The 13,958-nt window shown below is 44.0% G+C and overlaps 1 protein-coding gene across 1 annotated transcript in view; it reads left to right on the forward strand.

Annotated features, from left to right (window-relative positions):
- The window catches only part of LATS2 (large tumor suppressor kinase 2), a 53,423-nt gene that overhangs the window by 31,194 nt on the left and 8,271 nt on the right, over window positions 1–13,958 (forward strand). The window contains exon 2 of the mRNA XM_015417044.1: window positions 11,994–12,126. Coding sequence (XP_015272530.1) covers window positions 11,994–12,126 — 133 coding nt within the window. The remainder of the gene's footprint in view (window positions 1–11,993; window positions 12,127–13,958) is intronic.

Consider the following 13,958-nt stretch of genomic DNA (forward strand, 5'->3'; position numbering starts at 1 on the left):
CTCTGAAGATTTGTAAACAGCACAGATTTTGTACATACTCTGGATTTCTCTTTGTAGCTACAGGGAAGGCATGAATAGAAACAGTCACTTCTAAATTAATGGCTGCAGTCCTGAAATGGTTGGCATATTGAGTGATACTTTTTATAAATGTAATGTCAGCCAAGTGAATGTTTGGCTAATGCGTGTGTGGTAAAATTAGCAAATGCATCACGCTGATGCTAATGAAGAGGAATAACATCATCACAGCAGTTCATTGAAAGTGCCATCCCAGACAGATTACTTGCCCCGAACGTTGGGGTCAAGGAGTCACTATCAAAAGTGTGTCTGTGTTGTGTGTGTTTGAATGAATGAATGGCCACTATATGTGATGTGGTACAATTACACTTGGACAGCTGGGCACATGGGGAATGTTTTAGATACAAACTAGCGTGACATCAGTAAGGCCAAAACCATACACTGTTTACGAATAGATTGTTGAATCTGTTCCTTCAAGGTATTAAGTATCAGAAATTTTCATTTATTTCAAAACTGATCCAAAACCATGTGTACCTTTAGGCAGAGGTCATTTCGGGGGGGATCGCAGTTCCCCCGGGTGAGGTACGGGGGGCGGGGCACATGACGAAGCCCCGCCCCCTGCTTCCGGCCGCCCCGCTTCCGGCCCTCATTCAGCCAGGAGGAGGCAGGAGAAGAGGGAGGGTAAGTTGCTTCCTCCCTGCCTCTCCCCACCCCTGCCTGCCTGGGGCCAGGGAGGGCCTTCGCGGGGCTTCCTTGCACTCCCGCCAGCCTTGCAGGTCCACCGCTGGGCCCCTCATGGGGCTCAGCAGTGGAGCTTCAAGGCCGGCGGCGGCCGGGACCGTTGGGGGCGGGGTGTGTGGCCTTATGACACACTTCCGGTGATGTCAGGGGGTGTGGCGTATGCTAATGAGTTATGCTAATGAGTTCCCCTAGCTCTTTTTCTATGAAACAACCCCTGCCTTTAGGCATGTTTTATTTAGGCAGCTAAACATTGTTGTCTCTTGTCCGCATATATGGCCAGTTCACACTACTGGGACTCCAGTCCTTTGTGTGGTGAATATATATGTATATATATTGTGTGTGTGTGTGTGTGTGTGTGTTAAATATAAAAGCTAAAGTCCTGATATATGGTGCTTCAGAATCTGGAAACCTGTAATCTGACTCTCTAGGGCAGTGGTTCCCAATCTTTTTGGTAAGGTTACCCAAAATTCCAAATTTACTTGTCATGGTGGTGGCCCATTCAGAGCCGGCCCAAGGTTTTTCGGTACCCTTGACAAACGATGACCTTGGCACCCACCTAGTACGGCATTCCATTTCCTACAGTGGGCAGCCAGATACTTTGGAGAAACTAACAAACATTAAAGGTGCAGCTGCCCCCAAGCAAGTGGCATTCTGAAGTATGTAGCTTTCGTTTATGGAGGTTACATTCCAGCCTTTGACTGCTCTCTCCTTCTCCATTACTTCCTCTAATTCCCCTCTAAGATTCCTAGAAACTTACTCTAAGATTCTTAGTAACCATCGGGATATGTTTTACTCGATTCTTTATCAGTCAGTATGCATATGCACTGAAGAAAAAATATCAACTCATTTATGACATGGAAGATACTGTTTCTAAAATACCTCAAATTAAGCACTGAATTTGGTTCTTCCGGGAACCACTTCACACATTATGATTGTCCTACAGAGAGGTTATTCTGCATGGGAAAACTTGAAGTGTATCTTAGTCACTTCCACGATTTTTTGCAGGCCTAATTATCTGTTGAGGCAAAACTGCGTACCAGAGGATAGCCCCATGGCTTAAGGGGGGGAGGGTACAAGTACTGCTTATTTTTGGCAATTTCATTTCATTTAACTAGCATGTCCATTACAGAATAAGCATTTGTGTTGGACCATTTTTTTCATTTGCTGTGAGATTTTTGGGTTGAATTTGAAGGTCCACAAGCTGAGCAGGACTTGCATCCTTACCCATGTAGCCCTTCCTCTTCCCTCAGAGTTCAGGGGATCCCCAGGAACAATGCTGAATGCTATGCAGAGGACTGAGAGGGGGAGTCAGTGAAGATTGGCCTTCCCTTTTCCATTGGCAAGAAGTGCCCTTCTACTGGTGAAAAAATGACCTTTGGCTCCACCTTTTTATTCCCATTGGTTTGTTTTCTTCATGAAGTCCAATGTTTTTGCAAACCTTGAACAGTTCATTAGTTGCTGTAGATTTTCCGGGTTGTGTGGCCGTGGTCTTGGCATTGTAGAACCTGACGTTTCGCCAGTAGCTGTGACTGGCATCCATAGCTACTGGCTCAAAAATGTTATCAAGATAAATGCAGCTGTGTCATCTTGGTTTGGATTAAACAAATCGTGGTGGGCAAGTCAGGCAAATATGTCCAGTTTTGCTCACTTTACATAATTTACAGTCATGGAATTTTTTTTTTTTATTTATTTTACATGTGATTTATATACTGCCCTTAACCCCTAGCGGGTCTCAGGGCGGTTTACAATGTGCTACTGTATAGTAGTGAATAACCTATCTAGGGCCACATATGGTGCAGGGGGGGGGGACAACCTACCAGCACCTCTAATACGGCACGGTGTTCCTTCGGCAGCTTTCTTAGTGTGAGTTGTTGCTGTTGATGTTGTTCTGCGACCCGGCTGCTATCAGCTGCTATCGGCTGGACGAGCTGGCTGTTGTTCTTTTTGGAGCGGCGTATCTCTCCTTGGGCGCAGACTCGGCAACGTCCAAGTGGCTCCTGCCGCGCTGCGTCCCGCGTTCTGACGTCGTTCCAACTCTACGGCCAGCTCCGCCCTCGGCTCCGCCTTCACCACTGCTTGAGCCAGTCACCGCCGTTCTGCTCGTCTTTCGCCGTTTCTCTGCCGCCGCCATTTCTTTTCTCGTTTGCTGCCGCCGACTCGATCCTCTCCTTCACTTTTCTTCACTGCCGATCACCAGCACAAGGCTGGGAAGAAGGGGTGCCCCCTGCCATCTAAGGCAGGTACCCATTCCTCTGATGTTAACAGAGCCGCTGGGTTGGCGGGAGCTGGGATGGGGGCCAGGGGCTCAACCCGGCCGCGGTGGGGAATTGAACAGCCTTCCGGCTGTTAGTCCAGATGTTAACAGCAGGCGTTGTAATGCCTGCGCCACCGCTCCCTTGTGAATGATCTCTGTCCACAATTTTTTTTAAATTATTATTATTTCTGGATAAACCCTGCTAGTAAGTATCTTTAGGAGTCTGAATCCTGGTCATGAAATAGCTATATTCCATTCTATAACTTAATGCACAAAATCTATTGTATTATGCACAAGACACTAAATTAAAAATGAGAGCTTATTCCAGAAATTAATTGTTGATGTATTATTCCAGAAATTAATGCCCCTGTATTTTTTCAGTTGAGAGCAATGCTTTCTCTAAGCTGTGGAGAGCAAAAATTCTACTTTCTGAGCTACCAGCATTAAAGTTGTGAGCAGGTGATTTGGCTACTGCATAAATTAGTTGGCTCTGGAGCCATCCTTCCTGAGCTAAGACAAAAATGTGTGAGCTGGAGGCTAAAAAACTGTGAGCTACCTCACACTAACTCAGCTTAGAGGGAATTCTGGTTGAGAGGCTGCCTACTTTACTATACCACATGATGAAGCCAGCCCTGCTTCCAACTAGGCCATAGACATGAACAAGGGAAAAAGCACCATTTGTGTCAATGCAAAGGCCTCAAATCACTAGCAGTTGGGGTTAATTCCCTTTTAAAAATGGAACTGTTCAAGATGTCATCAAAGGCTTTCACGGCCGGAGTTCATTAGTTGCTGTAGATTTTGCGGGTTGTATGGCCGTGGTCTTGGCATTGTAGAACCTGAACATTTTTGAGCATTTTCATCAGCTTGAATTTTTGAGTTCCTTCATTTTTCTTGAGCTTGATATTATTTTTCTGAATAACATAGCTATGCAATTTTTTTTGTTTGTCTGAGTGGACTTTAGTTCTGTCACTGTTGCTCTCCGTAGTAAATAGAAGGGGTTTGTTTTAATCTCCGTGTTGAATGAGATCAGCAAAATTCCACCTGTAGCTGTCTGACCAAAGGTCACTAGACAGAATTTTGGTGAGCATGCAAAATTGCTTAGACTTACTGAGTCGGACCCAGTACCAAAGAAAAAAAATAAAATCTGTCTTGTATGCCTTGTGCCAATTGTGCCAACATCAGCTGAGTTAGTTAACTAACTAAACTTTGTTTGAACAGCAAAGGCACATATACAAAGCTGCACTCACATTTGTGAATCTTTCTCTGCTATTTATACCGCACCAGCTCCTGAAATCTTTTAGAATAGCAGTGCTCAACTCTTGCAGTGTGGTGGAGTCTGGATTCTCCCTGGCCATGAATCATTACTTGAGCAGTTTGGCCCAAAAAAGCCTGCCTCCCACAGCCTTGAGGACCTAGTGAGTTTCCCTCCTTTTGGAAAATGATCATCGCAGAGGCTTCTGAGGGAAAAGCCTGCCAGGTACCAAATGGTGCCTTGTGCGTCCTTCTTGGTGCAGGGAGGAGTGTTGGAAACCAAACAGAAACAGGCCCGCAAGGGATGTCACTCAGGGCAGCCAAGCTGACTCTCCGTGTTTTAGAAAATGCACTGATTTGTCTTGGTGGTGCCTTAAATTTTTATATGCTTATTTTGTGCTCTGCTTCAAAATTGTCGGAAAGCAGCTTATAAAGTAAATAAACAGCAACCCAAAAGTGTGTGTGAAACATATATTGTGAAAATGTGTTCCATGAAGTTCAGGACTGACGGATATTTTGCCCACAAATAAACTCCAACATCGGGCTTGCTTTAAAGGTTGAAATCTTTTATCTTAGAGATACCATTCTGGCATTTTTCTGCTCTCCTCTCCCTCGGGGAAACCCTTATCTGTTTCCTGCATTTGTCACCCATCCTTCTTTGTGAATGGGAAAGCAAGTTATTAATTTTTTTGTGACTGTTAACAAATCATTTCCTTTCCCCAGATCTTGGACGGCCTAGTCTCCTTCAGATGTACTAAGGGGGTGGGAGGGAGGATTCTTCCTGTAACTTCTTGAGCAATCTTTACTCATGACAACCAATATAAATACGTTCTGGCAGCCACCATCTTCTTTTTTAATGAAAAATGTTGTTGGACACTCTTATAAAACAACTAGAACCTTAGCCTCTGCCAGCGTGAGCAAGGGAAGGAAGCCAGCAGAGAGGCTAAAACAGGGAAATCCATCCACAACTATTTGCCTTCAGTTTGTGCAGCCGGTGAATGGCTCCTGTGAGGTGAGGAATGCATAGAAACATCTCCTCGCTATTACACAATAACCTTCCCTTCTTTGAGTTCTGGAACTAACATGTTTTCTTTTGATGTCTCTTGTACAGAACTTTATCTCGATCCAGGTCAGTAAGCGTAATAATACTTGGCATTTTCATAGCGTTTTCTAGATAGTCAAAATGCTTCGTATACGTTAATTTGGTGATCCTTATAACGACTGGTAGAACCGAAGCATGAAAGCAGAGCAGAGTACAGATTTCCTCAACTTGGATTTTCCAGGCTAATTGTGCACTGAGCTCAGACTTTTTGAAGGTTTGAGCTCAGCTTAACGCAGCTCAAACAGTTAGTCTTCCTTCTGCTGTAACCATATTTCCCCCTTTCCCTGTGTAATTTATCAGGTGGTACTGAGAGAGGCAGCTGCCTTTGACTATATTAAGCAGCAGCAGTGTCCCGGGTGCTTAGGATCTCTTAGAACTTAGAAGCCATGTGAAACAACAATTCTTATAATAGGCTTGAAGACCCCCCTATTTTTAAATCACAGTTCCTAGAGATCCTGGCTCCTAGGACTTTATTGCTGCAGCGTTCAAGGACCCCACCAAGAGGGTCAGGGCAGCACCTCAGTGCTGCTGACCAGAAAAGGATGGGAGCAATGGGACAGGAGGATCAAACGTGGATTGGGAATGGAAGGCCTCCAGGCCTTGTTAAACTTTCAGTGGTGTTGAGAGGTTGATGAGAGCCAAAGTTGGCATGAGCCTGAGTTTAAAGTAAGGCACTTGGGAAGTGGGACTGATTTGAACACAAATTAGTTAATTTTAGACGAGCCCATTCTAAATGAAATTTGGGAGGGTCATCAATGACTGCTTGCAGCAAACCTGTAAAGAAGGCATAATTCCCAAAGTTCAGAGTGAAGAGAATGGGTCCTATCCTATGTAAGAGTTGTGTGGTTTGTCTACATCTACCTAGTGAACTAATGTTTGAGGTGACATTTGGAACCAGGAATTTCCAGTTCCCTCATGGTCACCATACTAGGTGAAAGAAGTCAAAGGTGAACTTGTGGATCTCCTGACAAAAATATGCAATCTGTCCCTAAAATCTGCCTCCATTCTTGAAGACTGTAAGGTAACCAATGTAACACCCATGTTCCAAAGGTTCCAGAGAAGATCCGGGAAAGTACAGGCTAGTCAGTCTAAGATCAGTAAGGGGAATCCATTATTAAAGATAAAATTAGTAGGCATATTAATGAACAAAAGCTATTGAGGAAGAATCAGCATGGATTCCATAAGGGAAGATCTTGTCTCACTAACCTTTTAGAGTTCTTTGAGGGGGAGAACAAACACGTGAACAAGGGTGACCTAGTAGATGTTGTTTACTTAGATTTTGAGAAAGCTTTTGATCAAATTCCTCATCAAACACTCCTAAGTAAACTCAGCAGTCATGGGTTAAGAGGACAAGTCCTCTTGTGGATTAAAAACTGGTTAATTCATAGGAAACAGAAAGTGTATAAATGGGCAGTTTTCACAGTGGAAAGTGGTAAGCAGTAGGGTACCACAGGGCTCGGTACTAGGTCAGGTGCTTTTTAACTTGTTCATTAATGATGTGGAGTTGGGAATAAGCGGTGAAGTGGCTAAATTTGTGGATGTCACTGATTTGTTCAGGGCAGTGAGAACCAAGGAGGACTGTGAGGGGCTCCAGAGGGATCTGTCGAGGCTGGGCAAGTGGAAGGGCTGTAGCCAGTGGTGAAACACATGGGGCTGTGCCCCCTTTTGAAATTGCAGTACCCCGCAGGGGCGTTCCTTTGCATCCCCACGAGGCATGCTCTTTGCCCATCGAGGGTCCACCACAATCCGGAGCAGCAGGTGCTTCCTGGTGAGCCGGCAGCTTGGGGTGGTGGTGGAAGGCACTTCCAAAGGCAGCTGCAGCAGCCTCTTTGCCTTTTCCCACTCCTTCTGGGAACCCCAGGTGTGGGTGGGAGGCAAAGGTGAGCTCTCAGTTCCTCTTGCCCTCCTCGTCCACAGCTCCTCTGCTGGGAAAAACAACCTTTGAAGTCTGAACTTGTGTCTGCTCAAAATGATCCCCTTTGTAAACAGGTTGATTTATATGGCCCAATCAGGAGCCTGAATGTAAGTCCTGTTCAGTTCCAATGCTGTCTCTCCATCAGTGGGCACAAGATTTGCAGCCTTCCCGGCAAGCGAATCCCCCAGATTTCAACTGAAATCCCACTCAGTGCCATAGAGATGCCTCAGCAAAAATGCCTCAGAAAAAGAACAGGAGTGTGTATTGTTGCCTGCTTGTTTGCGAAAATTAGGCTCCCTTTTCCAAAGGACAGACAGAAAACAGGCTGCAAAGATCTGTAACCCCTTCCAGAAGGATAAAGGGTTAGGGTCTTGCTGTGCCATCCCCTGGCGGGGCCGTAGCCAGCAGTGCCCCCCCCCTGAAATTAGAAGAAGAGATTGGATTTATAGCCCGCCCTTCTCTTGGAGTCTCAGAATGGTTTACAATCTCCTTTCCCTTCCTCTCCCCACAACAGACATCTTGTGGGGTAGGCGGGGCTGAGAGAGCTCTTCAAGAACTGCTTTTGAGTGAACAGCTCTGAGAGAACTGTGACTGACCAAGGGTCACCCAGCTGGCTGCATGTGGAAGAGTGGGGAATCAAACCCGGTTCTCCAGATTATAGTCTGTGCTCTTAACCACTACACCAAATGGCACCTAATTGAGTTAATGTAATTTAAATTTAATTAAATTAGCGGGGCTGGCACCCCCTCCCATGAAAAAAATCCTGGCTACGGGGCTGCTGAGTGGATGTCAACATGGCAAATGAGGCTCAGTGTGGGCAAGTGCAAAGTAATCCACATTGGAGCCAAAAATCCTAACTATAACTATATGTTAATGGGGACTGACCTGGTGGTAACAAACCAGGAGAGAGATCTTGGAGTTGTGTTCGATAACTCACTGAAAATGTCAACTCAGTGTGCACTGCAATAAAAAAGGCAAATGCTGTGCAGGGAATGATTAGGAAGGGGATTGAAAACAAATCAGTCAGTATCTTAATGCCTCTGTATAAATCTATGGTGCAGCCTCATTTGGAATATTGTGTACAGTTCTGGTCACCACACCTCGAAAAAGATACTATAGCATTGGAAAAAGTGCAGAAAAGGGAAGTATAATGATTAAGGGGATGGAACACTTTCCCTATGAAGAAAGGGTGAAGAAGTTAGGGCTCTTTTGCTTGGAGAAACAATGATTGAGGGGTGACATGACAGAGGATTACAAAATTATGCATGGGATAAAGAAGGTTGAGAAAGAAGTACTTTTATCCCTTTCTCACAATACAAAAACTTGTAGGCACACGATGAAATTAATGAGCAGTAAGCTTAGAACAGATTTAAAATGAGTAATTAACACATGGAATTCACTGCTGCAAGAAGTGGTGGCTGCTGCAAGCATAGACAGATTCAAGAGGGGATTGGATAAACATATGGAGCAGAGGTCCATCAGTGGCTATTAGCCACAAGGTATAGATGGAACACTATGTCTGGGGCAGTGATGCTCTGTGTTCTTGGTGCTTGCAGGGCAACAGTGGGAGGGCTTCTGGAATTCTGCCCCTGCTGGTGGACCTCCTGATGGCACCTGGTTTTTGGCACTGTGTGACACAGAGTGTTGGACTGGATGGGCCATTGGCCTGATCCAACATGTCTTCTCTTATGTTCTCATGAGGCAGATTGGCTGGTATTCGTCTTTCATGTAATCTCTGCTATTTTGTCCAGAGTTACTTCTGGACAATCCAGTAAAATTAAGTGGAATCAGTTTTTTGTATCTGGAAAGCAACACATACCAGTATCCAGTCCTTAATGAATCTCTTCTCCTGCACAAGGACTGTGGGTCTGTATAGAACTTATGCAGGAATATAGACCTACAACTTTGGGCAACTCCTAATACTTGGTCCTGACTGGGAGATGCTCCTGGTGCCCAGATAGAAAAGAATTGCATTTTGTCCCCTAAACTGTAACAGAAAGTATAAAAAATATGAAACTCTGTTAATATGCAAAATCATTTTGTATTTTAAAAAAACTGAATGCATCCCCATAGCAAATTATTTTCCTTTTAATAAATCACTTGTGAGTGACGGGGGAAATATGCTAGAGTAAATGAAGTAGGAGTGTATTCAAGTAATTGGTCAGCTGACAAAACAATCCATTAATCTGAACCAAGTAGTCAACTGGAGGTGGAGTTAGCAACCAGTGTAGGATGGGTGTCTGAATAACTTAGGAGGCTCTTATCCTTGCTTCTATGTTAGTCTTAGATGATGGTTAATGAATAACCTAGTCATTATCTTTTCCATTTAGCCACTGTTCTGACTCTGTGAAAAAAATCTTATTTTGTCTCCAGGCATGTGAGCTTGGATCATGTCTTATTCTTCCCCGACAATGGTGGTATTTAGCATCTTTGCACTGGTTTCAGTGTTCAAAGCACTTCAGATGTTTTATCAGTGTCATCTTTATAACAGCCTGCAAAGCAACCCAGTATCTTTCTCCACATATTGCAGATAGGAGTTTAAAGCGGATAGAGTGAGGAGGGGCTGTGGCTCAGCCGTAGAGCATCTGCTTGGCGTGCAGAAGACTCCAGGCTCAGTCCTGGGCATCTCCAGCTAAAAGGAAGCCTGTCTGAATAGACAGTACTGACCTTTCCAGTGGTCTGATTCTGTATGAGGCAGCTTCGTGTTTAAGGTCACCTACTGAGTTTGTGACTGAAATAAGATTTGAAGTCTTCTGGATTATAGATAATCTCTTGGCTACTATACTACTCCAGATTCTCAGTATCAAGACTGTTGGTATACCCTGCCAACTCCTTATTAAGACTCCATCTGGAAGATGCCATTCTCTGCATCCATTGCTATGGTCCTTGGCCTGCCATAAAGAAACTACTGAAGTTTTCTCAAGGCCCCTCTTTCCTTAAACCAGGTCAGAATTGCCTTTTTTGCTTGTTGTGATCACATGTTCCTCTTGTAGACATGTGTTCACATCGTTCCTCGAAAAGAAGTTGAGGAATCACCCATAGGATCATGCAAGCATAGTGCCTTTGTGCATATTCCAGCCATCCCAATTCTTCCCAGGATCACTGTTGCATGTAGTCATTCTTACTCATACATGGAACATAGCCTAATATGCTTCTAATATCACTAGATTAAAAACCATATTCTCAAAGAGATTTTGAGCAGAAAATCTAGGCTTTGTTTTAACTAGCGTTAGCAACAATCAGTTAACAACTGAGCATGAGGGAGCAAATGGACGCATGAAAGGGCAGTGGAATGGGGAGGAAATATGTGTTGCATTCCAATTTCTTTTGATGCTATTAGTAATTCTGGATTCTTGTACATTCCAATAAGACTATATTCCTAGCATGGAAGGTGTGACGGAATCGTTACAGAAGGGTTTCTAGTTTTCTACCCAGGTACATTTTTTCCTCCTTTCTTTATTCTCACCATGTCTTTCATTCATACCTCTTTGGGATGATGCTTTGGGATGATGATGCTGGTCAGCGTTAGAGCGCATGCTTTGTATGCAAAAGACAGAGTCCTTGGCATTTCTAGGTAAAGAATCTCAGGCAACAGGTGATGAGCAGGAGCTCTCTCTGCCTGAAGACCCTAAAGAGCCTTGCCAGAGTTGACAAGACTGGATGCACTAATGTCTGATTCCTGTTAAGCAGGTTGATATGTTCATAGGTTTATTCTCCTATGTATACATACAACTGCTGTCAAGTCACAGTCAATTTACGGCAATCCCAGCAAGGGGATTTCAAGGCAAGTGAGAAGTAGAGGTGGTTTGCCACTCCTTTCCTCTGCAGAGCCTTCCTTGGTGGTCTCCCATCCAAGTACCAACCCTACTTGGCTTCCAAGATCTATACCTTCCCTCCCTTCTTCTCCTAAACCTACCTTACTGCCCATATCTGGAATTATATTCCTGTCTCTTTCATACTTCCTCCCTCTCAGTGGAACAAGTGAGATGGTTTTGCAGACTGTCCCCTAAATAAACAACCTGACCCTGGTTACAAGTTTCCCCTGATACCTGTTGGGTAATAAATGCTTTAAATATGTGCGTGAAGTAAGCACAATCCATTTTGGCTTGTTTGTCTTCTTATTTTTACATTTACTCCCACACAAACTATTTTGAATGAATTCAAATGTTTCAGAAGCTGTTTTTAATCAAATAAGGCAATCTGTGAGTAGGCAAGGCTGATGCCGTCGGTCGCTGTGCCTGGGAGGAGAAGTGAATTTTAGAGCCGGGTCCTGTAGCCGTTGCCAGAAATTGGCTCCCTTGTGTTTGTGTCTTGCGTTGCTATGTTGTGCAGTTGTTTTGAGAACATTCAAAACCGACCGGCTCTTGTCAGCTCTGCCCTCTTGTTAATAATAAAATATAAAGGTGCTCTTTCCAGAGCTGAGTATCTTACTAAGACTTCTTAGAAATGATTCATACAGCCATATTTAAGAGGTGCCTAATCTTGCAAAATAGCAAAACTCAATTAATTTTAGGGATTGCAGTGTTTCGCTGATCATTTTTAAAACTTGATTTTAACTAGCATGTTTTCTTTTTTTTTAATGTCAATTGTTTGTAATGGAAGTAGTACTAAAATTGGGTCTTTTCCCCAGCTATGCTTGAACTGTGCCATGCTGTTGGATGCCTTCAGACCACTTTTGGGGCCTTCAATTCTGTTTGTATCTTCATTTTGTCTAGGAGATGGCAGTAAGAGCCCTTAAACAGACTGGCAGCAGAAGCATAGAAGCAGCTTTGGAATACATAAGCAAGATGGGATACTTAGACCCTAGAAATGAACAAATAGTCCGTGTAATCAAGCAAACTTCTCCGGGTAAGTGTGAGTGTTCTTTGTTTCAGCATTGTTTAAACTGGATTTGATCTTATTTAAACATGAAAGCAACTTTGCAGCTGCCTTGACCCTGTTAACTGTAGCTCCTCAAGGAAGAAAATACCTTAGAATTGTGATCTGTGGGGCAGTCTCTGCTTGGCATTCCATTCCCGGGTCATTTGATGTGGTATAAAGACTGCCGCAACGAACTGGAAGACTTGCAGAAACTTTGATTTCATTTATTATTCAAGGGGTTGGAAATGGAGTTCACAAGGAAAATGTGAGCATTTTTGCACAGTTGAGAGTTCAAAATGTTTTCTGACAAAAAAAGGAGGAATTAATTTACCCCATTTGTGTCTGTTTCCTTCACTAGTCCTTTTCTCCCTTTTGTTTTTTGGGGAATGTACACAAAGCAGCATGAAGTGAGTTGCTCTTCTCCCCTCCCCTTCCCAGGGCTTTTTTCCCTTCTTTTAAAGTGGTGCCAGAACTCTCAAGTGGGAAATGAAGTTTTCAATCTGTATACTGAAAACTCGTGAACTTTTAAACATTTTAAAAAGAATTTTGTCAAAGAAGTTTCGGAACTCCGTTCCGGTACATTCCCCCAGAAAAAAAGCCCCTCCTGGGACCATCATACCAGCAGGACCATCTCTTCCCCTGTGAGCCCCAGAGAGCTTTACGCTCTTCTGATCAACATCTCCTGGTGGTCCCTGGCCCGAGGGATGTCCGCTTAGCCTCAACTAGGGTGACGGCTTTTTCAGCCCTTACCCCGGCCTGGTGGAACATGCTCCCACATGAGATCAGGGCCCTGCGGGACTTAGCACAGTTCCGCAGGGCCTGTAAAACGTAGCTGTTCTGCTAGGCCTTTGGTTGAGGTGGTGGGCGTTCAATCCATTCTGGCCCCCCTGTCCTGTCCACAGTGCTGCTTATGACCTTTTTCCAGTGTCCTGCTGATTTGGATACTATCTAGACACTGGAATTTCCTAGGGTACTTAGTTCATAAGGCATGAGTTTCATTTGATCTGCTATTGCTATTTATTGTTTTACTGTTTTTATTGCTTGTTGATTTTATGTTGTGAGCCCATTTTCTGGGGTAGGGTGGGGTGCAAATGTAATTCATTAAATAAATATATCCATTTCCCACCTTGTACTACGGAAAGTAGAATTTATCCATGAACCACATTTGAATCTGCCATGAACAGCAATTTGACCACCTAGCTTTGTGACCCAGGATTAGGGCAGGGCATTTTCTGCCCCCTTCTCCCATTGCCTGCCATAGCGCTGAGCAGTGGCGGGAGAAAAATAAGAAAAAAAAGCTTCAATGTCAACTGAAGCATCATGTCACTTCAAGTAAAAACCAGAAGTGCTATAGGGTAGCTCTAGGTCCACTGCTTTTTAACTTGTTCATTAATGATTTGGAGTTGGGAGTAGCAGTGAAGTGGCTAAATCTGCGGATGATACAAAGTTGTTCAGGGTGGTGAAAACCAGTGAGGATTGTGAGGCACTCCAAAGGGATCTGTCAAGGATGGGCAAGTGGGCGTCAACATGCCAAATGGGGTTCAATGTGGCCAAGTGCAAGGTGATGCACGTTGGAGCCAAAAATCCTCAATATAAATACACATTGATGGGGTCTGAACTGGCAGAGATCTTGGAGTTGTAGTAGATAACTCACTGAAAATGTTGAGACAGTGTGTGACTGCAATAAAAAAGGCCAGTGCTATGCTGGGGATTATTAGGAAGGGTATTGAAAACAGATCAGCCAATATCATAATGCCGCTATATAAATCAATGGTGCAACCTCATTTGGAATACTGTGTGCAGTTCTGGTCACCACACCT

Source organism: Gekko japonicus, unplaced genomic scaffold, assembly GCF_001447785.1.
Source record: "Gekko japonicus isolate JY-2015 unplaced genomic scaffold, Gekko_japonicus_V1.1 scaffold685, whole genome shotgun sequence".
In the NCBI taxonomy this organism is placed as follows: domain Eukaryota; kingdom Metazoa; phylum Chordata; class Lepidosauria; order Squamata; family Gekkonidae; genus Gekko; species Gekko japonicus.